Consider the following 26,412-nt stretch of genomic DNA (forward strand, 5'->3'; position numbering starts at 1 on the left):
GACACATTTTATCATGTTCACAGCTAAAGATTGCACACCTTCAGCATATGTTGTGATTCGCGTTATTCCTGCATCTATTAAATGAAAGCAGTTCATCATTTAACAAGAAGTGGCTGTGCCATGTTTCTGAACATTTTATATATTAATTGCATAGAGGGTGGGTAGAAAAAACTCAATTCTTTCCCTATTCTAAGAAACTTTAATGCATCAAATATGAAAGCCGATTGTCCTTTCGTTTGTAATTATAAGACTATTGCAACATTGTGACATGATGGTATGATGGAAGTTGACAATACTATTGAGCTGGAGAGGTGAAGAAATTATGTCATATAGGATGTCAGATATACCTGGTGGACTTAGGACTGAAGTCAGTTAACATTTGCAAACAAAGATGAATTGGGCAGGTCATCACTGTAGCAACCATGTAGACTAAAATTAAGCTTTACTTCTTTATATGAAATTGAGTAATATGTATTGCCTGTATGTTAATGAGACAGTGGTTCCTGAAGACTAGTCTGCACCTGCTTGTACGGAACATAAAGAAGTGAAAATTCCATGTACCATTTTGCTTCATGTGGATGACACAGAGTTTTCTGTTCACAAGTCTTTGTTTTGTTCTGTTGTGGTGTGGTAGTCATGTTAAAGGAGGCTGGTGTTTGTGCTGCCTTCACACAGGCTTTTTTTTTCAACATTTGATACATCAAAGCAGAAGTATAGATAAATTTTAAGGAAACGATCTGAGGTTAATAGTGATCATAAAGTACTTGATAAATTCCAAGAAGTACACCAAACAGAAATTTACCACATAAAGACCACTGGCAAACATCATTAGATCAAAGTGGGTACATCAGAGTTAAAATCTCAGTCTTTATAAGGATTGTCTTTATCCATTTTTACTGAGCAGAGCACTTCTGTTTTCCAGACTGATAAACAGGGCACAGCTTGACTCTACACTTGTCAGGCACAAGTGTAAGACTGCTCCTTCCTTTGCAATCTGTTCTTTTCTAGTATCGAAGCTTGAGAGGATGTATTGACATGCTTAACCTGGACAAGGCCCCCTAATTACTTCGAAAAATTTGTCATTGTTTTATGTAGTGGGGCTCAACGTTTGCCTCGCTGAATCCTTTCCTCTCTTTCAGAATGTAATTGGACCCATATTTATTTACTCATGGTATGCATGGAATGCTGTCACCTGGTATAGTGAAAGGAAATAAACTTATTAAAGCAAACAACAAAATAGTGCACCATTATCGGCTTATTTAGAGTAACTAAAGTCTCATACCGCTAATTTCTTGAGAGTTTCTTCTCTGTTTGCAACAATCCATTAATAAAATAGTTTGACCTTTGGCTGGTGGAATGTCTCAATAACAGCTCAGCTCTGTCCATTATATAACAACCCATTATATTGGTCATTTTCTGCTTCCCGGGTCTTCTCAAGTTCCAGAAAGCACCCACTCTTTTTTTTTAAATTTAAATTATCAAGTCCAATGCATTTATTTTTTTTGGAAAAGAACCTAATTGTGCTCTACGCTACCAAGGGACACAGCAGCATTAACCTGATTTATAATTCAATGCACACAAGAATATATGTTGTACAAAATGAATAGTACCAGGCCAATTGGGGAGTGGTGAGCTTCTCTGTAGAATACTATTGCCTGACACAAATGCAGTAGTCCCCTGGGCTAATCCCACAAACAGTAAGGTTGGGTTCCTGCCCAATCCTCACCTCTCCAATGTATAGCAGAGACAGTATTTTTTTCAGGGCACTGAGTACATAAAATCTTTTCATGACTGTATTGAGTCAACCCCATCTCAGCATAATGAACATAATTAGTTGGATACAAGTGGGCATTCAAATATAGCAGTAGACAATTTCTCTGAATTTTAACGTGCTACAGAAAATGATATCCAGTACATTTTTAAACTAATGCTTTAAAATACCCTATTAACTCTAAGATCATTTGGGATTTAAGGGCTATAACTTGAAAGTTTACCTATGACTTGATTTAACATCAAATTTACTGTAAATGGCTTAGGATTTGAACTGTTGTCAAGTTGACTTCCTCAAATGTTCAACAAGCATCCAGACATATTTCCTGTGAACTGATGTACAGTAGCCATGAATTTCTTGATTCAATTCTGTTAATTAGCTGCTACAAATGGGGATGAATGCCTTAAGCTCATTGCATGGCAGAAAACAAAACACCCAGGGAAACCAATATTCTGAACTACATATTGCCGAACAGAATTGCACAAATTGGAAATTATGTCATGATTCTTACTTGATCAAATTTTGCAAAGACAAATTTGTAGATTAAAGCCTTCAATTAGATAATATGACAGCTAAGTTGACGGAGAACATAAATTTAATATATAAGTAGTGTTCCCTAACAAAATGTACAGGTGAAAATGTGGCATTGAAGGCTCATCAGAATTATTTACTGAATGAGGTTTTAAGCCATATTGTTTGTTGAGCATTTTCATTTTGGAAAGCAAAGTGCCTTCCAGCTATCATCACATTAGTAAAATGCTGACTCTAGCTGCTGTTTATTTTGTTGAGACCAATGTGCTTTATTTACAAAAAAACTTCATTTCTTCCCAACTGCACATTTCTTGATAAATAACCTCCAAATTTAACTCTATTTGTGCAGCCCAATTTGTTTTTTGCATTAAGTCTACAAGACTTCTGGTTGCATTTTATATTTCCCACAAGGATGGTCAAGTGCTTGCTTCATTACTAAATAGTGTGTCTCAATCTTTACATATTTACAGGCCAAGAAATCTAGACTACCAGCCACCATCGCAATTCCTCACTTTCAGTGGCTGCCAATTTTAGTGGAAGAGATAGGTAGGGTACCTACATGGGTTTTCTCTGCATACTTTTTCTATACATTCGAAGCCTTGTTGTCAGTTCAAACAGGGAACATTGTAAACATTTCCATCATAAGAAGTGCCACTATTTTTACTAAAAGGTATTCTAATTCTAGTCTTGAGGCAATACAGTTTGTTATTAGCCACAGCCTTTCTCTTGAAAATGTTCGTCACTGTAGTAATTATGATAACTCTGTAGTATTGTTGTTCAAACTATCCATGTTCTTTTGTTCCTCTAAATGCTCAACAGTGTTGTTAATTTTGCCCAGTGAACATGCAGCTCCTGAGCATTGTGTAAGATTTTTAATGTTCCAGTCAGCTAAATAGTAAATCCATAAGTGTGTGTAGAAGCAGATTGTCTTATGGAGAAACAAAAGGTCCAATGGTGAGATATTAGTAGCAGGAAGATCAGGCAGGTGCAGGTAGCACAGTTGGGGGAAGGGAAAGCAAAAAAAGTGAAAACACTCAAAATGGAAGGAGATAATTAGATGATAGAATTCAAAGTAGTAAGAAGAAAAAGTAAAATGAGAAAGGAATGAGTGGAAAAATTGGAAATCAGTTGTAATTTTTTATGTGAGAATTGAGAAATTAATGTATGAGAAAAATGTATATAAATATGAGTGTAAGCATTTTATCAGGTATGACACAGATTCAGAGCAGTTCTACAGCAATGACTCCATCAAAATGAAACACATGGGCCATATTTTCCTGTGTTCACCAGTTGTAGTGGAAAAAGTAGATGTATGTAAAGATTAGTATGACAATAGGAAACAGAGTTAAATAGTTGCTTTATCTACCTTATTAAATCCCTTCATCATTTTAAAGACCTTGATTAGATCATCCATCAACCTTTTAAACTAAACGCAGTACAAGCCAAGTTTATGCAATGTGTCCTCGTAGTTGTAGAAGAGACAGAAGAAAAAGGAAAAGAGATAAAGAACTCAAGTAAGCAAAAATAGTAACAAGGGAAAAAGCTGCAGTACAAGGAGAAGAAAGAGATAGCAAAGTGAAGGTAGTTTTTTCAAAAACTAAGTAGAGGAGAACAAGAAGTTTATAACAGCAAAAGAAGCATAGTAACTGCACTGAGGGATAGTGCTACCATGAAGGAAAATGAAGGATGGCAGAAATATTTTTTAAAATCAGACGCAAAGGATAAAAGTACCAGAATAAAGTCATCGTAAGGAACGTCAAACCCTAAAATGGCTTAAGACTCTCTTATGTCCACTCCACTTCATCTGGCCATGAAGCCTAGAAGAAGCCAACTATGTCACCAAGGAAATACCCAACTAGGACATGAAAAAGTTGCCCCTGGCCTAAAGAGGTATATACAGAGGAGCCCATGTGCTCACCCTCAACAACTCTACCACAGTCTATGTCAGACAAACCAAAACAGAATTACTGTCCTCTTCAACTACTGAGTAGCTGTCTCTCCCAATAAACCCCCTCAATGCCCAGAATTCGGGGGCACACAACTGAGGAGAACTGACCCAGCCCCAAACTCAAAACTTCCCAGTTGGAAGAAGAGTCCATAAGAGATACCCACTGCCACGACCAAGGTTATCAAGCTGCAGGATGTCACACCCTAGAAATAAAAAAAAACAAACAAAGCTACCCACACTACAAGCGACCTAGGAACATTTTTTTAAAATGTGTTCCCGGGTTGTGGGTGATGCTGGGAAGGGTGCATTTATTGCCCATCTATGGTTGAGAAGTGGGAGTGGGCCACCTTCTTGAACCTCTATAGCACTTGTGGTGATTTGATCTGATGGTGATCTTAGGGAATTCCAAGATATTGACCCAGTGACAATGAAGGAATGGTGATATATGTCCATGTCAGGATGGGTGTGTGACTTGGAGGGGATTTTGGAAGTGATAATGTTCTCACAACATTGCTGCTCTCGTCCTTCTTGATGATAAAGGCCACATGTGTGACAAAGTAAGGTTAGTGAGTTGTGTAAGGTGTCTTGTAGATTGTACATACTACAACAACAGGCACACCAGTGATGGAGGGGTTGGATGTCAAGTCCAATGGCACTGCATTTGATATTATCTGCATATTTACTCAACTTATTGCACTATTGCCAACAAACTCATACACGATACAACTATATGGGGAAAGACATATGCTATGCACTAAACGTAAGGGTCTTTGGCCCTGTGATACAACAGTGTTGCTAACTCGGGTTCGGTAAGCCCAGCAGATGAGCTAACAAACCTGAGCTAGCACAATCTCCACCCAGCCAGTTGAGCAGACCTGGGCACAAGAGAGAGGCTGAACATTGGCAGTCCTCCCTGCACTGGAACTCATAAAGCAAACAAGCTGTCTCTCAAAGGACCACATCAGGCAAACATGCAGTATGGTGCACCAACACACTTGTCCTATAGCGTACATGGATTTTTAAAAAGTGCATCATTGATTTACAATCAATCGAATTGTGAAGGAAAATTATAAAGGAGCAAGGGAGGAATAGTAGACTCATTACTTTCAACTTCTGGTTGATGTGACAGAACAATTATAAATAGATAAAGAAGGCGAGAACATTCTGTGTAGTTGACAGTAAGTAGAAGTCTACTTACGATGCCACTCAATGTGCTAAGGATTTGCACTGCACTGATCACACCACACAGAGTACTGTGGCCACTGTCACAAAAACATGCAGGCATTGGAAAAGTACAAAGAAGAGGAACCGGATAAACCCTAAGTGCAAAGGGAATAACCTATGAGGAAATATTACGGAATCTCAAGCATTATAGTCGAGAATGAAGACTGTTAAAAGTGAACCTCATTAAGGTATATGAATTAAGTGGGATAGATAATAATTTTAAACCTGGCTAGTAGTCACAGTTAAATTAGTGAAAAGGGAATTTCAATCAGGTAATAGGAAGAACTTCTTTACTCAAAAAGTAATAAATGTTTGGATAATCTTTCAGGAAAGGCAATACGAACAAACATTATGGGCTGAATTCTATAAGCTCGCCAAAAATGGCGGCCCGCTCCAAAGAGCCACCGCAATTCCAAGCGCATTTAAATAGCCGGGGTGGGCCACCACCCCCCCAATCATGTGGAGGGGCGGCCTCTCCATCCCCAGCAATGGTGTCAGCTGCCTGTGTGCAGGCACTGATGACATTTTTAAAGGGCTGTCAGCCCTACCGGGACATTTAAATATTTAAAGTGATATAGTTATATTAACCCAACAAAGACCAGGCATTGAATTTGGGATCTCCTGGTCTGTATGGCTCAGTACCACATTGAGTGGCACAACTACCAACTGAGCCATCAAGAGATCTCTTCAGTGGCATCGTAATTACATTTTCATCATCTCTTTAAAACAGTTAATTGAATAGTGTTATTTTAAAATCAAACAAAACATAAAGTTCAAAGAAGTCCTGTGGATCTTGTTTAGCTCCAGAAGTAGTTGGCATCACCTCACCCCAAGGACAATGTGTTTCAAAATTTTAAATGATTGATGTTTTGCTGTTTTTCTCTTTTAAGCCCTTCTACAAGTAATAACATTCCTTTGATGAGAGTGGTACAGTCTATTAAACACACAAAGAGGAGAAGGAGCACTGTACTGAAGGAGGGATGGATGGTTCACTTCACCAGCAAGGACACTCTGGTAAGAAGATTAGTATTCAGACCTGTCAGACACTGACTGGGTATCATGTCTTCACACCTATGTTAAAGAGTATGTTTAAATAGTATGTTTAAATTTTAGAAAAGTGGCGATTAGCTTATAATTTTAGTATTGCTGCAAAGTGATCTCTGTTTCCTACTGATGCTAATGGCCCGGATTTTACAGTTGACAGCGAAGGGATGGCACTCACCACTGACTGCCAAGAAAGCTGCCTGTAAAGATCTAGCGATCTGCGATCTTTGTCGCATGAATTTCCCCTTTCCTGACATTGGGCTGGATTTAAACGTGTCCTCGACGCCAGTATCCGTGGCGGGTGGGGGGGGGGAGCTGAAGATGGCCCCAGCTGAGGCCCGCTACGGACCTCGGCGCCGGCAGGGCCCAGCCTGATCCACCCGGGGGCAGTGAGGCACCATGTCAGCCTCCCCGCTGCTGGGCGATAGGACCATAATTTGAATATTTAAATCAATTAAAAATAATTAATTTAAATAAACTTACCTCACCTCCTGATGTCCCGGAAGCCAGCACTGCCGCGCCTTTGTATCCCCGTCCGGGGAAAGGAGGCGCAACACTGGTGGGGAGGGGTGAGGAGGTAAGTTTCTCAGTGCAGGGAGTGGGGGAAGGGACGAGGTCAAATTGAGCGCCGGTTTACAGGCAGCTGATGCCATTGCCGGGAACGGACAGCTGACCCTATCCACATGAACAGGGTGAGCGGGGGCAGCCCACCCTGGATATTTATATGAGCCGCCCTGCTTGGAAACACGCCGGCTCTTTGACCTGCAGCCCGCCATTTTTTTTCGCAAATTGGCGGCGGGCTTATAAAATTCAGCCCATTAATTTGAATCTGGAGCCAACTCAAGGGGCCGTCCAGGCATCCAGCAACAGTGAAGTCATCAAGCAGGTTAAGCAGTCAATCACACTGAAGAATTCTCACAGATAGCAAACCAGGAAGATAAAAGCACCGAATATTCTTCACTTTTTAATATCACTTTACAGAGGGCAAAGTAAAGATTGGGACATACATATGGACTTAAGGTTGATATATCATAAACAAAAATTAAAAATATTAAAAATGTGGATTTTTAAAAATCATAATGGAGAAATTTGACATTCCACAAACATAAAATTGTTTTTTCAGGGCCAGTGAGGTTTTTTTAGTAGTAATTTGAACTTAGTATGTTGCTAAAATCCTAGTTACACCTCATTCAACAAGGTGGAACTTTTCAGTTTCCATCAGTTCAATGATTTCGAATGGATTGCACTCTGTGGAGACTTCAACAGCACACCCTATGGAGAAACACGGAATCACTGACAGCAACTTCTGGATTTTCGCATTTAACTGCACATGTGCAGACTTCAGAAGTTGCTGTCAGTTTCAGAGGAGTAACAATGCCGAAGGTTGACATTTTCGCTATCATTACTACCGCAAAATCGGAGCCAATGGGCTGAATTTTATTTGGGCACCATGCTGTGCAGCGGTGCCCTTTCAACTCAGCGGGGTGCCCGCATTTAGCTGCCACCACAGAGCCCCCACGATATTACACGCAGGGGTTCATTAGTATCACTGCGCCGAATCTCCCCGCCGCCCCCCACCCTGATATTACGTGGAGAGAGGCGGGACATTCGGCGCAATGAGGAACCCTTTGACAGTTGTGCAGCAGGTGCTGGGGCCCTATTTTAAGCACCCCAGCACCTGCTTCCTGATAGCTGTCATAGAATACTTATCTGACTGCTGAAGAGTGGGGCTGCTGTCAATTAGGCAGCAAAACAGAAAGTGCTGCAGAAATCCAGCAGGTCAGGCAGCATCTGTGGAGAGAGAAGCAGAGTTAACTTGTCCAAGTTCACAGACCTGAAAGTTAATTCTGCTTCTCTCTCCACAATTGCTGCCTGACCTGCTGAGTGACCCCAGCACTTTCCGCTTTGCTGCCTCATACTTACCCTGCTGTGTACCAGTGTCCCGTGAAGTTGCGATCCTCTTCTCCCACTCAAGTGTAACATTCCTTCTTGTAGGTGTACTGCACCTGGGTGAATAATCTTAAATCTGCACATTCCAGGACGTGAGACTTATATAAACCATAAAAGGTATTACAGAGGTTTACAGAGAACACGCTGACACAAATGGAAATGCACGGGTGTCAAAAGCAATGTAAATATGTCTTTCACTAAATTTTCCTCACCAACTTGTGTGTCCTTTTTGCGGTGTGAATGATGTGTGCCAGCATGTAGTGCCAATATGACATCCCTTTGCACCGTTGGCCCTTCAGAAGAGCCAACATATGCAATAACATCATTGCCATGCCACCATTACTCATGAGCGTCTCCACGGATGCAGTGACATGGACATTGGCTCAGTCAGCTGCTGCCTCTCAAGGTTTACACAGGGATGCTGCAGATGTGGACTGGTGCACAGCAGGTGAGCGAGGTGATGTGTGGCTTGCAGAGCTCATGTCGGTTCCTATGGAGCAGGCAGCCTTTGTCTGATAAGCCACTGCGGTACATTCCTAGCTCACTGCTAGCACTGCGTGCAGAGCCTAGGTGCCATCTGCCCTCCCATGCGTCTTTCATGTTGCAGGTCCTCAATGTCCTCATAGTCCGAGGAGGAACCCTGTTGACATCTCTCCTCATCATGCCAGGCCTGACCCCTATTGGGTGCATAGTTGTGCAGAGCAGCAAAGAAAGGAGCTGACCTTTTCGGCTCGTAGTACACGGCATCACCCTATCCATACAGGCATTGGAGGTGCTGTTTCAAGCATGCCAGTCTCCTGCTCAACGGTGGCTCATGTAGCTCAAGGGTTGGCGTTGTATCTTTCCTCTGTAGCAGTGGTGGAATCTCTTACTGGTGTCGGGAGCCATGTCTGCAAAGGTTAGCCCTTATCTCCAAGAAGCCAACCCTTCCATCTAGCCAGTTCAGTGAACAGCGGTGGCAGCTGGGACTGGCATAAGACCTAGGTATCATGACAGCTGCCTGAGAAGCGGTCACAAATTCGCTGCAAGCAGCCGCGGTGTTCACATACCAGCTTCACCTAGATTGAGAGGGCTCCTTTAATGGTGGTAGTCTGGCAGTAGGCCTGATTGCCACAGTCTATGAACATTACAACCTATGGTTCTCCTGGTGCCAGAACCAATGGCCCTCTGGGCCTGGGGCTGTGAGAGTCCGTCCTGAAGCGGACATACTCACTGGCCCTCCGGTGCAGGGCATTAGTGACCTCCCTGATCCAGTGGTGCACTGCTGACTGTATGACCCCACAAAGGTCTCTCGTGGGCCCCTAAAAGGCTGCAGAGGCATCAGGCTTGAGAACTGCTGCCACTATGAGGAACAAATGGGCTGCAGGTCATCCATGAGCAGGGCACAGAGACTTGTCACCATCCTCTCTATATGCGCAATCTCCTCTGACACTGGTGCTCTGACATCCGATGGCATGTCATGTGGGGCCTATAGATGCATGGCAACCATAATGGCGGGCTCCCTTTGGAGGCTGCTGCTCATGACTGGGGGCCTCTACGTGGATTGCACCTGCCTGCTGGTATTGCTTCTGGCCTATACAGATCCTCACAATGTAGGATGAGCCATATCTATTTCCATGTGATAAATAAAGTTGAACCCTGCATGTATTCGAAGGTTCCGAACCGGGCATGGATTGGTGTTGACGGGTACATCAGCTGCATTCCTGGATCAACTATGTGGCGTGCCATGGCATTGCCCATCTTGGTCAACACTCAGAGTGGCACAACATGACCACATCAAGATCCTACCAGCTGAATTGATTGCCCCCACCATCCATAAAACCTTAATGCTCCTGCCCTTTCTGGCATCCTCCCCACACACAGGGTGCCTAGTGTGCCATTGCCCCCTCACAAACACAGAGTGCGCACAGTTAACGGAGGGCAAGATAGGCTGATGATGGCTTTCCTGCCCTGAGGCAAATTGAGCCCCTTAAGAGGCCTCTTAGCGGCCAATTTATGGCCTCTTCCTGCCCCGCTGGGATCTTACCAGTGATGGGGTAGTGCCTCCACCACACGGGGAGGACGCCTGGTAACATGAGGTGCCCTCCTGCGGGCTTATGGGGGCCCTCCTGCATGGGCAATTTGTAGCCCACGGAGGACCCCAACTGGGAACCAGTTTACCAGCCCGGGAACATGACCACCTCCCACCACCCTACCAGATTGTCCTCGGCGACCCCACCTCACATACCTCTGGTCCGGTGTTCCAGCGCTGGGCCTAGGTCCGAGGCCTCCCGATGGCGCTGTCAATACTGCTGAGCTGTTGGCCCTCTGATTGGCAGCTCTTGGAAGATCCCCATCTTTAATAGGACGGTGATTTCGGCTCATGAAACTTTGATTGAAAAAGACTGGAGGATTGCTCCAGGGAGGAATAGGAAAAGGCCGAGGTGGGGCTCCCTCCGCCTTTTCGGCCTGGTGCCAGGAGCCTGGGCTGGATTTTACCATGCCCACGACGTAGGGCTCCGTGGCGGGGACATCCAGAATATGGCTCCGGCAGCAGCCCGCCATGAAGGCTGATGTTGAGAGGGCCATGCGCAATCCTCCCAGCGGCGGCGAGGCTCTGTGATGGTCCCCAACCGCTGGGTGATGGGACCTGAAAATTGCAATATTTAAATCAATAAGATGAATACATTTAAATAAATGTACCTTCCATCTTCCGGGCGCGCCACAATCCTCAGTGCTGCGGCCGTCACTCCCGCACCTTCAATTCCCTGACTGGGGAAAGCCAATGTGACACTGGAAGGGAGGGGGGAGAAGGTAAGATTCTCAATGCGGGGGACAGGTCAAGTAAACATAAGGGGTGTAGGAGATGGTGGGAAGGGGTGCACGTTAAACTTTGTGCAGTCTGGTTGGGGGGGGGGGGAGGTCAGATTTAAAAGGTAAGTGTTTTGGGGGGGAAGGGCAAATAGTTAATGTAATTGGTATTAAGGGGTGGGAGAGGGGCATGAGAAATTTATTTGAGAACTTTTGGAGGGGTGTAGCTTTAAAATTTAAATCTGCTGGCAGGACTGGCTGCCCTTTAAAAATGGCAGCAGCGCCTGCGTACAGGCAGCTGACACCATTGCCAGGGATGGACAGCCCGCCCCCTCCCCGAGATCAACAGCGGACTCTTAAAATCCAGCCCACTGTTATTAATGTGTAAATCAGATAACATGTTCAGGGAATTAGAAGATATGTGTAACTTGAGAATCTCCAGAAATTGCTAGCTGATTTCCGCTGCTCTGCCATTTGCTTTGCACAAATGCCTTCTCGCCCTGATCTTGCCCGTTATTTTTAAGAATTTGCCGGATTTGCACATTAGTTGTTCAGTTAATCCTGTTAATTAATGGTGTAAATACATTTTTTAATGACATGATAATTGTTAATGCAATGCCATTCAACTTCTCTGGCCTGGAATGGGAACACTTTAAACTGTGGACTCAAGACAAGAAATGGGTGCAGGAGTAGACCATGTGGCTCATCGAGTCTGCTCTGCCATTCAATACGATCATGGCTGATCTTAGGCTTCAGCTCCACTTTCCCGCCCGCTCCCAATATCCCTTTATTCCCTGAGAGACCAAACATCTATCTATCCCAGCCTTAAATGTATTCAATGATGGAGCATCCACAACCCTCTGGGGTAGAGACTTCCAAAGATTCACAACCCTTTGAGTGAAGACATTTCTCCTCATCTCAGTCCTGAATGATCGGCCTCTTAACCTGAGTCTCATTCCTTCAGGTGATAAATTTATTTTGAATGTGTCTAATTCTGAATATTACTTTTTTTTCTTATTTTCCCTTGTCTCTTTTTTTCCAATCTTTCCCTCTTTTAGGGCTGGATTATATTTTCCGGCGGCGGGCAAAAAAAATGGCGGCCCACACACACGGGCCACGCGCTGCCATGGCGCCACAATCTAGCGCATAGCGGCCCATTATAATATGCAGGGAAGCCGTGCGCGCCCCCCCCAATCACGAGGCGGGGACGGCCTCGGCGACACTGTCAACAGCGTTGTCTGTTTCTGTGCAGGCGTTGGCACCATTTTTAAAGGGCTGCGAGGCCTGCGTTGACAGCTGACAGTTAATCCCATCCCCACCCCCAACGACACTAAAAATTAATGTTTGACCTGTTTCCCCCGCAACCCCCCCCCCCCAATTCACTGAAATTGCAGAGTTGACCCCTTCTCCCCCCAACTGCACAAAGTGCAGAGGTCACCCCTTTCCCTCCCCCCACCTGCACCAAAAATGTAGTGTTAACCCCGTTTCCCCCCCCCCCCCCCCCAAACTACACTAAATATGCTCTGATTTCCCTCCTTCCACACCTCGGTGGCACCAGTTTTCCCTGGATGGGAAAGTGAAGGTGTGTGAGTGCCGCCCATCACACTGACGATCTGGAACCGAAGGTAAAATCATGGGGAATTGGATTTAAATGTATGCATAGACTTTAATTAAATATTTAAAGTCGGGTCCTGTTGACGAGTGGCGAGGGTGGGTGGGGGGCTGCCATGCAGCCTTGCCGCCGGCAGGAAGATTGGGCCCAGCAATCCCGATGTCAGGCTCCGTGGCGGGCCACTGCCGGTGCGATTTTGCGCACCACCCCACCACCCCCCCCCCCCCCCCCCAACCCCGCACCACGGAGCCCGACGTCGGGAGCTGAATAAAACTCAGCCCTAATTTCTCTTTCTGCACTTGATTTTACTCTAATTCACCCTCCTTCTCAATCATTCCTCTGTTTCTTTCCCAATCCTTAAATCTAACTGGTTGAGGATATATACTGATGGTTCCATTATTCACTGAGATGCCCTCACCACACCGTTCTCAGCTTGCATTTCCAACAAGTTATGGCACAAAAATGTTTTGAGTTGAAGGGTGCAGAAAAAATGTAACTGTGCTTGCTCCAGCTAGAGCAGGCTCATTGTTTTGTATTAAAAATGGAATGAGATTTATTCCACTTTACGTATTGAAATGCTTACACCATTATTATGAAGTAGCATTGCTGAGTAATTTTTTTTTTTACAATACTGAAATAGCAAAATAGCTCAACATTATGGAGAGTGAGACTGATCCAGGTATACAAAGCAAATACCTACCAGATATGACATATGGGGCTAAAATGCTTTCTTTCACTGGTATCAAGTCTGTTTTCCCAGTACAGATAAATTATATTGGCACTGGCAGTGCACACAGTATTTTAACCCCAATTGTAAGTTGACTTTTTTTAAACTGGAAATTGACACCTGCTCAGAGAAAAAAATCCAACATCCCAATTCTGTGGAACAGAATGAAATGGTACTCACTACACAGTGCAATTACCACCTGTTATCCTGCAAGAAATAGGGATACAAACCTTTGATCAGTAGAAAGATCCAATCACAAAGGGTGATAGCCAATGCTGAGGGTGTGTCTTTTGGTTATATTTTATGTATCAAAGGCATCTCAGTCACCTACAAGCAAGTAATCAGTTGCCAGGCCTCTGTCCCTTGTTTCTTATCCTCAGATTTGAAAGAATTTCACTGCAGCCTCTGTTAAACATACACACCTAAAAAATGACACTATTCTCTATCAACCATATTACCTTCTTTATGTCACAGAAATATTGGCCAGTTTTCTTACTTTCACCTGGTGTTGCAAGCTTAGTCCATAATTAAGCTGTTATACTGACATGATAATATAAGAAATGATTAGCACGTTGTAGAAATTGTTATGGACTGGTGGGAAATGTTGTAGGTGACTTCTACTTATACCTCTCAACTGACGGTAGATTGTTTTTTAAAAAAATAGTGGAGGGAATTTTATGCTCTCCCCCACAGTGCATTTGGAGGCGGGGAGAGCATAAAATCGGGTGGGATGATGGTGAGGGTAGGGACCCTTCCGCCTTCCGGCCTCCGCTAAAATTAAGTCCAGGGCATCTATGTCATTGGGGGCGGCCGCTCTGCCCCCTCCATTTAAATGAACCTTTGCAGGGGCTGTGTGGCAGCACTTCCATGTTCAGCCCATGCACACACACAAGAAATTTTAAAGAATAGCATGCATTTAGAGTTCGATTGTTGTAAAGACAGTTCACTTTGAAACCTTCCTGGTTTTCCAGGAAGAATTTTTAACAGCATTGCAGGCTTGAATGTTCCTTGTCTTGGAATTGAAGAAGTATCGCAGACTTCTTTAGTTAAAACTCAGTCTGAAGTTTGTGGTGGAAGTCCTTGTTCAATTTCTCAAATGGGGAGTTTTCAATGTCACCTTGCCATCTCTGCCTCAGTAGTTTAAAGATAGTGTTGGCAGGGCTCCTTGCTTAGCTGGATCAATCTCACAGCTACTCTGGCTGTCTCTCTTCCTCTCTCAGAGAAGTTCTTTTAAGATAAAACTTCTCAGGTTTTGGTTTCAGTCAGGTGACTCAAGACTCTTTCCCCTGAGGTGGTCCTACAATGTCCCAGGATGTGGGTACCATTGTTACATAATGGCATCTGAATGTGGTCCATTTTGATAAATAGGTGTTGTTTTACACCTATTATCTTGGCCTTGGCTTCGAGTCAGTCTATCGGCAAAAGCGTTTGCTAGCCCAATTTTTGTTGATAGGAGTAGTTAGCATAGAATGGGCTGTTTTACATGTCAATGTGCCTCCTCAAGGCAATTCCAGACTTTAATAATGGTCCCATCTTCAACAGACAAGCATGTTGATTGGCAGTACAGGAGGGGATCACCTGACCTCTCCCTCAATGTTGCCAGATAGCAACGTGACCATTTTTCTGTAACTTAGTTCAACTGTTTACTTTTATTTCATAATTCCTCCAGTTCATTTCATATTTCATCACAGTTCCTTCTGTGAGTGCGACAAAATGTGATTTATTGCTGACCTATTGCTACTTTAGAAAGGAAAGGCGCTGATAAGTCTATAAATTGTATTCTGTGCAGATGATATACACTGCCTTATTATTTTCCTCATACCATGCTTCATAACATCAAAAATGTATCTAATTAACTGCTACAAAGCTGATCAGAAGCAGCATGTGATTAATGCAGCACATAATTGCAGTCAAAAGTTAAACATGAACAATCTATTTAATGCATTTGCAATTTCAGGAGCTGGTGTACTATGTTCTCTTTTAATACACGCTCTTTTTCTCAACTGTTCTCTGTTTGGATACTTTAAAAAGATATGCAGTGTTTACTTTGTATTTGTGACTGCCTGGGTTTACAGTATGTTGCAATATAATTTTGTTGTACTGGTAATTGAGAGGAACACTTTATACTGTCACGTGGGAAATATTCAAACCAAAAAACTCTGAAATAATTTTATACCAAAGCACTATTACTGACATAGTTACACTTGTTTAACAGCAACTAATATAGTCATGAAAATATAATTAGTGCATAGAGAACTTTATTTCATCAAACAGATGACTATTTTATCAATTTGCAAATTTTTAGTCTGATCCCTTTGTCAATAAAATTTCTTAAACTTGTAATTGATCTGCATGCTTGGTAATGAACAGCTAAAGCTGTGCAATAGAATTAAAAGGTGGCAGGGTGGGGGGGAGATTTGCAGGGAAGGAGAAAAACCTTTAAAAATAAACTAAAAATAAAACAAACACCGCAGACTGGAGACTGTAAGCAAGAAAACTTTGGGGAGGGGAGAGGAAAGAGAGGTAGAATCTGTTTTATTTTTTATTATTATATGACTCTTCAGTATGGTGTTGTCCAATTTGCATCAGTCTCTCAGCATTATCCTGTCTCCCGAGATATACTATAATATCGATAAAACCTTTTTGGGCACTTAGCATAAAAACCTCCGCACGACTGCATAAACAGCTCTGCCTGTGACACTGACATTTATTCAGCACAGAAGGCTTTTATTGCCTAATACTGGTACATAAATGATGCTACAATTTAAATGTGCTATTCACTGTTCTTTTAAGAATTTTCTAACATTGCAGTGTGTTTTTATCCTGTAGCGAAAAAGACACTATTGGAGACTAGATAGTAAATGCATCACCCTCTTTCAGAATGATACAGGAAGCAAATATTACAAGGTAAAGCATTCCTTACTTGATTTTCTCAGTCAGACATTAACACTGAATAAATAATCCAAAATGATGCAAGCTAAATGTCAGTGAAAAGTTCTGGTTGAACTCTTGCTTTAACCCTTTTTATCTTAGATCGCTACTGAAAGCATTTTGGGTAACTTTAAATTGAATTGCATTTCAAAATAATTACAGATAACATTAAATGGAATCAACTTTTCTACATTGAATATTTCAATTAGTTAAGTAAAATGGATCATTTTAAATTGTATTTTTACAATATGAAGAAGAAAATAAGACTTGGGGTATAGTGGATCTTGAAGAGCAAAATGGAATGTTTGTGATTTTTTTTGAAATGCTATTGTGAAAAATGTTGAAGATTGACATACTTAAATATTACAACTTTAGCAATCTACAGTTTGAAACATTTTAAAGCTGTACATCCTCCACTGTGTATATGGAAAAGGTAACAGTACACAGAAAATGATAGTGCCCTGAAAAATTATTGTAAAAATCTAATTCACAGTGAAGCTATAACAAGATTGAAATGCCAATCTCGATTTACAGTGGTCCTGTAAAAGTGACTATCAATCTCTGAGGACAACATGCTGTGACTCATAATCTATGTCACTTTGACATGTGGAGGAATTATGTCATCATGGCACATTGCTGCCTATGATTGACAGCTGGCATTGTAGACCTTGTGTTAACAGATGGTAAGCTTCAGTTTGCCAGAGTTAAAGATTAACAAGTTACAACTTTAAAACCAACTTTCCAACTTTGTTTTTGAAAATTGCAATTCTGAGTACCACATTATTGTAATAAAAACTGTTGATGCACACAGCTTTAAGTTTCACTTAATTAAACTGTAAGACATAACACCAAGGCTGCAGTATTTTACAACCCAATACATTTCATAGACATGGTGATTTTAACCTGTTTGTGAATCTATTAATTAAATATTGTGATATGTCTATTATATTCCAACATATCCCCTTGATGTATCCCCACTGGGAAAATAATGGGAGGAGATGAGAAAAGCATGTTGCCCCAGGGAGATGAAAATTTGAGACAGACTTTCACAGAGAGGTTAACCTGTGAGATTTTCTTCTCGAGAAAAACATACACCAAAAATATCTCTGAAAATGGTATCTCAAAAATGTACAAATCAATTTGTTTTACAAATCTGTAACAAGCTGCATCATGGGTGTTCCCTGATGTCTGAAAGTGTAATGCACTAAATGTTGTAGTACTAACCCACACAGATAGGACGGTTTCTGGTTCAACACTGCTCTGGACCAAGTTATCTGACTTGAGGTGGGATGGCAAGTGGACCGCAATGATTGGCCTCAGTGTCCCTGGACTTGCTGAGGGAAGATGAGTCAGGGTTCAGGCTCCTGGTCACTAACAAGCAGTCAGGAAAGTGTGCATGCCAAAATAACTGGAGAGGAGAATATTAGCCTGAATTGCAACATCCCTGAGTTGAACAGCCTGTGAGCACTCAGCCTATAGAACTAGATCCAAACATTAGTCCCTACCTTCAGGGAAGGAATAGAGAAAGGGAGAGAGGAAAATTAGGAGACAGGAAAAATATGTGCGTTACAAAATTATAACTGAGATAATTTTGAACTGTGCTTGATCCTTATATGCACAGCTTTTGAACCCAATATAACACCTTGCTTAATTTGCCATATTGCTTACTGTTCTAGCCATAGTCCCAAAGGACTATCAGCCTCTCTCCCCATTAGAGAGAGACAGTTGACGATGTATAACTTGAGGGTCATCACTCCTCTCGCATGGGGTACGGTGAGGAGGCAGGCCTTCATGAACTACCACAGCTGGTATGGGGATTGAACCCACGCTGTTGGCGTCATTCAGCATCACACCCTAGCCGTATTTTTATACACAAAATAAAAACAAACTATTTATAATTGCAGGAAATACCGCTATCTGAAATTTTATCTTTGGAATCTGGAAAGAACTTTAACTTATTACCTGCTGGAGCCAATCTTCACTGTTTTGAAATTACCACTGCAAGTGTGGTATATTTTGTTGGTGAAAACCTGACTAATCATTTGAGTTCACCTAAAAACAACAGTGTGTTGACAGGCGGCACTGGGTTGGATGTTGCCCAGATGTGGGAGTTGGCCATCCAACATGCCTTGATGCCAGTCATTCCAAAAGGTTCATCTTCAGGATCAGTGCACAGCCTGCACAGTAAGTGAAATTTATAATATGAAATAATCCAACTCAAAATCTTTTAAGTCTTCAATGTAATGGAAAACCCTCACTGCTAACAGTAGAATACTTTTCCATTCTATATATTTATACAAGAAGAAAAAAGTTGTTATTTTTAAATTTTTGTTCTGATTTTATTGGAGATCACTCTAAGATTTGTGATGTGTTATCATTCCCAAAGCTATATAAAGCAACTTTCACCTGTATTCATAACTATTTCAGTATAATATTGGGGAAAAAAGTAGAGTGGGAACCCTGTTTAAATTATGGGCTGTTACAATTTGTATTGGTTCATCCTCATATTGTTGATTAGAAATCTGGTGTAAGGCTTCATTTAGACTATAACTTCAGCATCTGTGTGATGATTTCACTTCACATCAACATTGAAGCTAACAGTGAAAATCTAGTGTTATGATCAGGTGAGGAGGGGTCGAAGGGCTTCCCTCTTGTCCCTCACCTTGTTTGACCGCAACAGGTTTATTTCTTTTTGAAGAGGATATACTTGCCAATTCAGTGAGTGTTTAACTTTTCACGCATTGTGATCATAAAACAACCAATCAGACAGGTTTTCCTGAGTTTACAAAGAACGAGGTTTGCTTTATTGTACTTAAATCGATCTAAGTAAAATAATAATACGCTCCGACTTTCAAACACACACACACAGACTCAAAGTTCTCACACACACACACACAAATAGGTTACAGAGTGAGGAAGGATAGATTGTCCAAATTAGAGTACAGAGAAATAAAAGGGGTATACTGACTGTGGAGATTGGTGACTTGACTGGCTTCAGGCTGAATTTGGTAGTCATGCTTTTGTGGTCTTGAGGCTTCCGATTTGAAGATGTGGACAGCTGATTCAGTGGTTCTACTGGGGACAATAGTGCGGCTGATTTCCTTCAAGGAGTCTCTGTCTACAGCAGGGGCAAACCTGGGTGGTCACTGTCAGCAAACAGGGTTCGAAGCTTGCAAGGCAGATTGGAGAGAGGAAGGAGGGACCCCACAAGGGTCTTCTCTCATCAGTGTCTACTGCTTGTCTCTTTACTGCAGAGAAAACAAAAGCTCAAGCACACGAAGAGTGGGCCTGCCACATGCCAATCACGCAGTGTTTCAAACATGTTCGTCAAAAGTGTATTCTCTCTTGCAACTTAATTAGTTCAGGTCTAGGAATCCCCTTCTCACAGCTAGGGTCCCATTGTTCAAGTAATTAGTTTTGAATGGCTCGTCACTATCAGCTGAATACCTCGTGTAATGGCCTTGACACCTTGATAATGGGATCAGGATGGATGGTTCACTCAGATTACCCAGGTCATTATCCTTGCAAACATGCAGTCTCCATCTCAATGTATTTGTGACACTAACCTGAATCCAGGGTCAGGATCTAACCTGACAGCACCTCGTCATGACTTGGCTTATATCCTTATGATGGACTCTCACTCTACTTCAGAGCCAGTTTGCATTTTGACAACTGACATCTCATCTGCAATGCACTACATCTGCAATGCACTACATCTGAATCAATGTAAATCCTAAACTGCTTCACACCAATACTAAACGTAACGTAAATACTGTTATGACCGAGCCTGAAGGAGTGCACTGTCTTTCTCTAGTTCCACTTCTCCACGAGTCACAACATATATTTAATTGTTAACCCAATTACCGATACGACTAATTATTTACTTTCATTCCAGAATAAAATTCACCAACCAGGTTTCTTTAATAAACAAGAAAATTATTAATTTATTTATAAAGCAAGATTTATTCAGTAAAGATGCAAAGCATTAACACACAGATTGAAATATGAAAGTTCCCTTCTAAATTAGCCCAACACACATGCACACAAACCGGTTAAAGAAAAAAGCTTTCTCTGCAGAGATCTCTTTACAAAAAAGACAAAAAATACTTTGGCCAAATACTTGTTAATTCTTGAAGGAAAAGTAGAAGATATGGAAAGATATCAGTTGTCCCTTTATTCTGGCATCTCAAATACACGTAGATAGATGGCTGTCACTGAGATCTTTTGGGAGCAGTTTTATTCAGGCAACTTTGAGGATTAGTCTGGCAGGCATTCCAGGAGAAATGTGGCATCAGGTTTTGGCTATCACACTGGATTCTCAGGGTTTCACAGAGAGGTGGAGAAAGGATGAACTGGTGTCTTCTCTCTTAGCAGGCTGACCCCCAACTGACTCAAAACAGTATCCAAAGCGAAACCAACGCTTGACCACCATAAATCTTGACATGTCACTTCTCTGTAAACAACTCCTCGTCACCAAGGCTCTTGCTTTTATTTAGCTTAAGGCATGTGACATCCAGTGAGGGTTTGTTTTTAAATCAAGTCCCAAAATCCTTCCAGTGATCTTTTTTGAAAACAATGTCCAGCATCTATCTAATCTCATCAGTCCTCCAAAGGAATTCATTTCCACAATTTAAAAACACGAGTCCTCACAAAATATTTAAAAAAGGAAGTACTTTCATAACACCTCCATCCTTGGAGGAATGAAAAGCCATTTTTTAAAATATGTTTCATTACAAAGTGTGGAAAAAACAGAAGAAAAACTATGAAACCACATTTACACACTCATTCGAGGAACATAAGAACATAGTAGCAGGAGTAGACCATTCATCCCATACAGCCTGCTCTGCCATTCAGTACAGTCATGGCTGATCATCCACTTCAATGCCTTTTCCCCACATTATCCCCATATCCCTTTATGTCATTGGCATTTAGAAATCTGTCAATCTCTGCTTGAAACATACTCAATGACTGAGCTTCCACAGCCCTCTCCGGTAGAGAATTCCGAAGATTCACAACCCTCTGAGTAAAGAAATCTCTCCTCATATATGTCCTAAGTTGCTTCCCCCTTATTTTGAAATTGTGTCCCCTGGTTCCAGACTCCCCAACCAGGAGAAATATCTGCATCTACCCTGTCTATCCCTTTAAGTATTTTGTAGGTTTCAATTAGATCACCTCTCATTCTTCAAAACTCTAGAGAATACAGGCCCAGTTTCCCCAATCTCTCTTCATAGGACAGAACCGCCATCCCGGGAACAAGTCTGGTGAACCTTTGTTGCACTCCCCTCTATGGCAATAATATCCTTCCTAAGGTAAGGGGACCAAAACTGCACACAGTACTTCAGGTGCGGTCTAACCAAGGTTCTATACAATTGAAGCAAGACTTCGCTACTCCTGTACTCAAATCCTCTTGCGATAAAGGTGAACATACCATAAGCCTTCCTAATTACTTGCTGCACCTGCATGTTGGCACCCAGGTCTCTTTGTACATTTACACTTTTTAATCTCTTACTATTTAAGAAATACTCTGTACATCTATTCCTCCTACCAAAGTGGATAACCTCACATTTTTCCATATTATATGCCATCTGCCATGTTCTTTCCCACTCACTAAGTCTGTCCAAATCCTCTTGAAGCGTTTTGCATCTTCCTTATAATACACATTCCCACCCAGTTTTGTGTCATCCGCGAACTTGGAAATATTACATTTGGTCCCCACATCCAAATCATTGATATATATTGTGAACTGCTGGGGCCCAACTGCTGATTCTTGCAGTACCCCATTAGTCACAGCCTGCCAATGCGAGAATAACCCGTTTATTCCTACTTGTTAACCAATCCTTAATCCATGCCAGTATATTACCACTTATCCCATGTGCTTTAATTTTGTTAACCAACCTGCTGTGGGGGACTTTATCAAAAGTCTTCTGAAAATCCAACATGATTTTCCATTCATAAATCCATGTTGACTATGCCCAATCAAATCATTATTATCCAAGTGTCCATTTATCACATTCTTTAGAATTGATTCTAGCATTTTCCCTACTACTGATAGAAGGCTAACAGGTCTGCTGTTCCCTGTTTTCTCTCTCCCTCCCTTCTTAAAAAGAGGGGTGACATTTGCTACCTTCCAATCTGCAGGAACCGTTCCAGAATCTACAGAATTTTGGAAGGTGATCACCAATGCATCCACTATCTCCAAAGCTACCTCTTTCAACACTCTGGGATGTAGAATGTCAGGTCCTGGGGACTTATCAACCTTCAGCCCCATTAATTTCTCCAATACAACCTTCTTACTAATACTAATTTCCTTCAATTCCTCATTCTCCCTAGTCCCTTGGATCTCGAATTCTGGGAGATTTCTTGTATCTTCCTCAGTGAAGACAGACACAAAGTAATAATTTAGCATCTCTGCCATTTCTCCAGAGAAACACTTGTCCTTGCCCTACTATATGCCCTAGATAGGTTACCCGCTGTTTTACAGATTCACTTTTGGCAAGGTTTGCCACCAAATCAGCCAACTGAAATTTTCTAAATAGAGCTTTGAGTTGTTCCACGTGGTCCTTCCAAGTGTCACTGTATACCAGCACATCATCAACATAAACCACACAGTTAGGAACACTGGCTACCACTTGGTTCATTAGTCTCTGAAAAGTTGCCGGGGCATTCTTTAGTCCGAATTGCATTACTCAGCATTGGAAAAGACCATCTGGTGTAACAAAGGCCGATATTTCTTTAACTCAGTGTGTTAAAGGAACTTGCCAGTATCCCTTTAACAAATATATTTTGGTAAGAAATGTGGCACTGCCCACTCTGTCAATATAGTCTTCCAAATGAGGAATTGGGTCGGAGTCTGTCTTTGTTACTGCATTAACCTTTCTGTAGTTTGTGCAAAATCTAGTTGAACCTTCAGCCTTGGGCACTAGCACGACTGGGGAACTTCAGCTGCTTTGACAGGGTTCAATTAGGTGTTTTCCAACATGTTGTGGATTTCTGCGTTCACCTGGGCCTGTTTCTCTGGACTTAAGTGATAAGGATGCTACTTTATAGGAGAGGATTCTCCTACATTCACATCATGTATGTCTAAGGTTGTACATCCTGGTTTGTCCCAACAGATTCTTTTCAATGCCGTGAGTAGCCATGTTAGGTCTTCTCATTGTTCTGCATCTAAATATGAAAGCATAGTGTCGAATCTGCCTAACAATTCAGTATTAGCTAACTGGATGGTAGGAGGTTCAGTTTGAGAATTGTCTAGGCCTCCTTCTGCCTCATCCTCACTATCCCTTTCATCATTCACTGTCTCTACTACCTGATATACCTGTGCTGGCAGTGATATTGGTTCAACATATTGATGTGACACAGCCGATTCTTTTTCCGGTGATCTGGGGTGTCAATCAAATGATTTACTTTTCCAAACCTTTTGAATACTCTGTACTATCCACTGCACTGTGCTTTCACCCTGTAAAGGCAGTAATACTAACACATCATCCCCTGGTTGAAATGTTCAGGTCTTGGCATGCTTGTCTGCCCATTTCTTCATGATTGTTTGGGAAGTTTTTAGGTGTTCCTGAGCCACTTTGCAGGCTCTCGTGAGCCACTTCCAGAACATGGATACATAATCTAACATGGAAGATTTGTTCCTCTGTTCAAAAAACTTTTCTTTGATTAGTTTTAGAGGACCTCTTACCTCATGTCCATAAACTAATTCAGAAGGACTAAAACCGGTAGACTCATTAGGTGAATCCCTGATGGCAAACAAAAGAAATTCCAGCCCTTTATCTCAATCATGGGGATATTCATGACAGTATGCCCTGATCATCGTTTTGAGGGTCTGATGGTACCGTTCTAAAGCCCCTTGTGTCTATGGGTGGTATTCTGAGGACCTTAACTGTATTATACCCAGATTACTCATAACTTCCTGGAAAAATTTAGACATAAAATTAGAAACTTGATCTGACTGAACCTCAATTGGTAATCCATATCCAGTGAAGAACTGGGTTAACTTTTCTACCACTACCTTAGCAGAAACTGTTCTCAAGGGAATGGCCTCTGGCAACCGAGTAGCCATATCCATAATAGTGAGTATATATTGATGTTCCGCTTTTGTTTTTGGTAGAGGTCCCACAAAGTCTACCAACACCCTGCTAAATGGTTCCTCAGAAACTGGTTTGGGAACCAGTTTTATTGCAGGTTGTGGTTTTCCCACAAACTGACATGTATGGCACATTTTACAAAACTGCACCACGTCCTTGCAAAGACCTAGCCAGTAAAAATGTCGACTTATACGTGATTGGGTCTTCAGATCCCCACATGACCTACCACAGGAATTTCATGGGCTTAATATTTCCCAGCAATACTTGGGCGGTACCACTATCTGGTGAACAACCATCCATTCTTCGTCCGCAGGTCTGTGAGGAGGTCTCCATCAGAACCCATTTTTAATATAATAGCTTTCCGGAACTCCCTTTGCTTCAGCTTCAGTTAGAGCCGATTGTGCCACTTTACTTAACTCTGATGCGCTGTGATCAGAGAAGACTTATTGAACATCTCCTTCAGATTATCCAAATCCCCAAAGAAAATTTCAGATATTTGGCTGTCTGTGGTGTAAATTTGACCTCCAACAATGGAACTTGTTTAGCCATTGCTCGGGTCACTACACACAAAGGAAAAATTCCTGGAACCTATTCCTGCAAGAGTTCTGTCTCTTTAACTTCACTTGGTCTTTCCATGACTACTGGTTGCCACTACTTTCGCTCCAGCCAAATCATTCCCTAGGAGTAGGTCAACTCTGTCTACAGGCAAACTATGGACAACTCCTACGGTTACCGTTCCAGACATTAGGTCACACTCCAGGTGCACCCGATACAAAGGTACGGGTATATACTCCCGGCCAATACCATTCACTAAAACCTTGGCATTCAGTGCGCTCTCTGGTGGAAAAGTTATGCCTTACCCCAGCAAAATAGTTTAGATGGCTCCTGTATCCCTAAGTATAACTATAGGTTTACCTGCCTCACTTGAGGGATAAGGAGTTACTTTTCCTTTTGACAAGAATTCCCTAAAACTCTAAGGTATCTTATTCACATCCCCCTGCACTCAGCGGTTTTTGTACTTGGCCTTAAAGCTCCAATCAGAGCTACAGCCTGATCTATCGTACTCTCGCTCATGGCCCCTTTCTCTGCATTGGCCTTGTACACCCAAATAAGTCCCTTCGGTTTACCCTGCAACTTCCAGCATTCTGCACGAAAGTGTCCCACCTTGTGACAATGGAAAGACTTAGGCTTTCAGACCTCACTTCCACCCTCAGCATCTTCCTTTCTGGCCTGAGGAGAAGATCCTGGGGCGTTCCCAGCTATCAAGCTGGATTTTAAGAGCCCGGCGCTGATCTCAGCAGCGAGCTCAAAAAATGGCGTCCTGTCCGTGTGAGCCACACGCCAAAGAGCACCGCGATCTCCCGTGCAGCGGCTCATTTAAATAGCTGGGGCGGCCTGCCCCACCAAACATGTGGAGGGGGTGGACTGTTCATCCCCAGCAATACGTCGCTGACTGTGCGCAGGCACTGGTGCCAGTTTTAAAGGGCAGCCGGCCCTGCCAGCTCATTTAAATTTGAAAGAAGTATGCCCCCCAAAAAATACAATATATTTCGAACACCCCTTTCCCACTCCCCAATAACATTTGCATTAATGATTTTCCCTACCCCAAAACACTTACCTTTTAAATGTGACCTTCCCCCCGCAAACTGCACAAAGTTTATAATTCACCCCTTCCCACCATCCCCTACACCCATTACGATTATTTGACCCTGTCTTCTTCCCCCCAAAGAAAATATTAACTCCTCCCCTTCCCCACCAGTGTCATGCCATCTTTCCCAGGACAGGGAATTGAAG

At 42.3% G+C, this 26,412-nt stretch overlaps 1 protein-coding gene across 3 annotated transcripts in view; it reads left to right on the forward strand.

Annotated features, from left to right (window-relative positions):
* Positions 1 to 26,412, forward strand: part of prkd1 (protein kinase D1) — a 388,549-nt gene that overhangs the window by 333,046 nt on the left and 29,091 nt on the right. For all 3 annotated transcript variants that reach the window (XM_068038347.1, XM_068038348.1, XM_068038350.1), the window contains 3 exons: positions 6,365 to 6,488; positions 16,427 to 16,504; positions 18,433 to 18,712. In XM_068038347.1, the coding sequence (XP_067894448.1) occupies positions 6,365 to 6,488; positions 16,427 to 16,504; positions 18,433 to 18,712 (482 nt within the window). The remainder of the gene's footprint in view (positions 1 to 6,364; positions 6,489 to 16,426; positions 16,505 to 18,432; positions 18,713 to 26,412) is intronic.

The sequence above is a fragment of the Heterodontus francisci genome, chromosome 9, assembly GCF_036365525.1.
Source record: "Heterodontus francisci isolate sHetFra1 chromosome 9, sHetFra1.hap1, whole genome shotgun sequence".
Lineage (NCBI taxonomy): Eukaryota > Metazoa > Chordata > Chondrichthyes > Heterodontiformes > Heterodontidae > Heterodontus > Heterodontus francisci.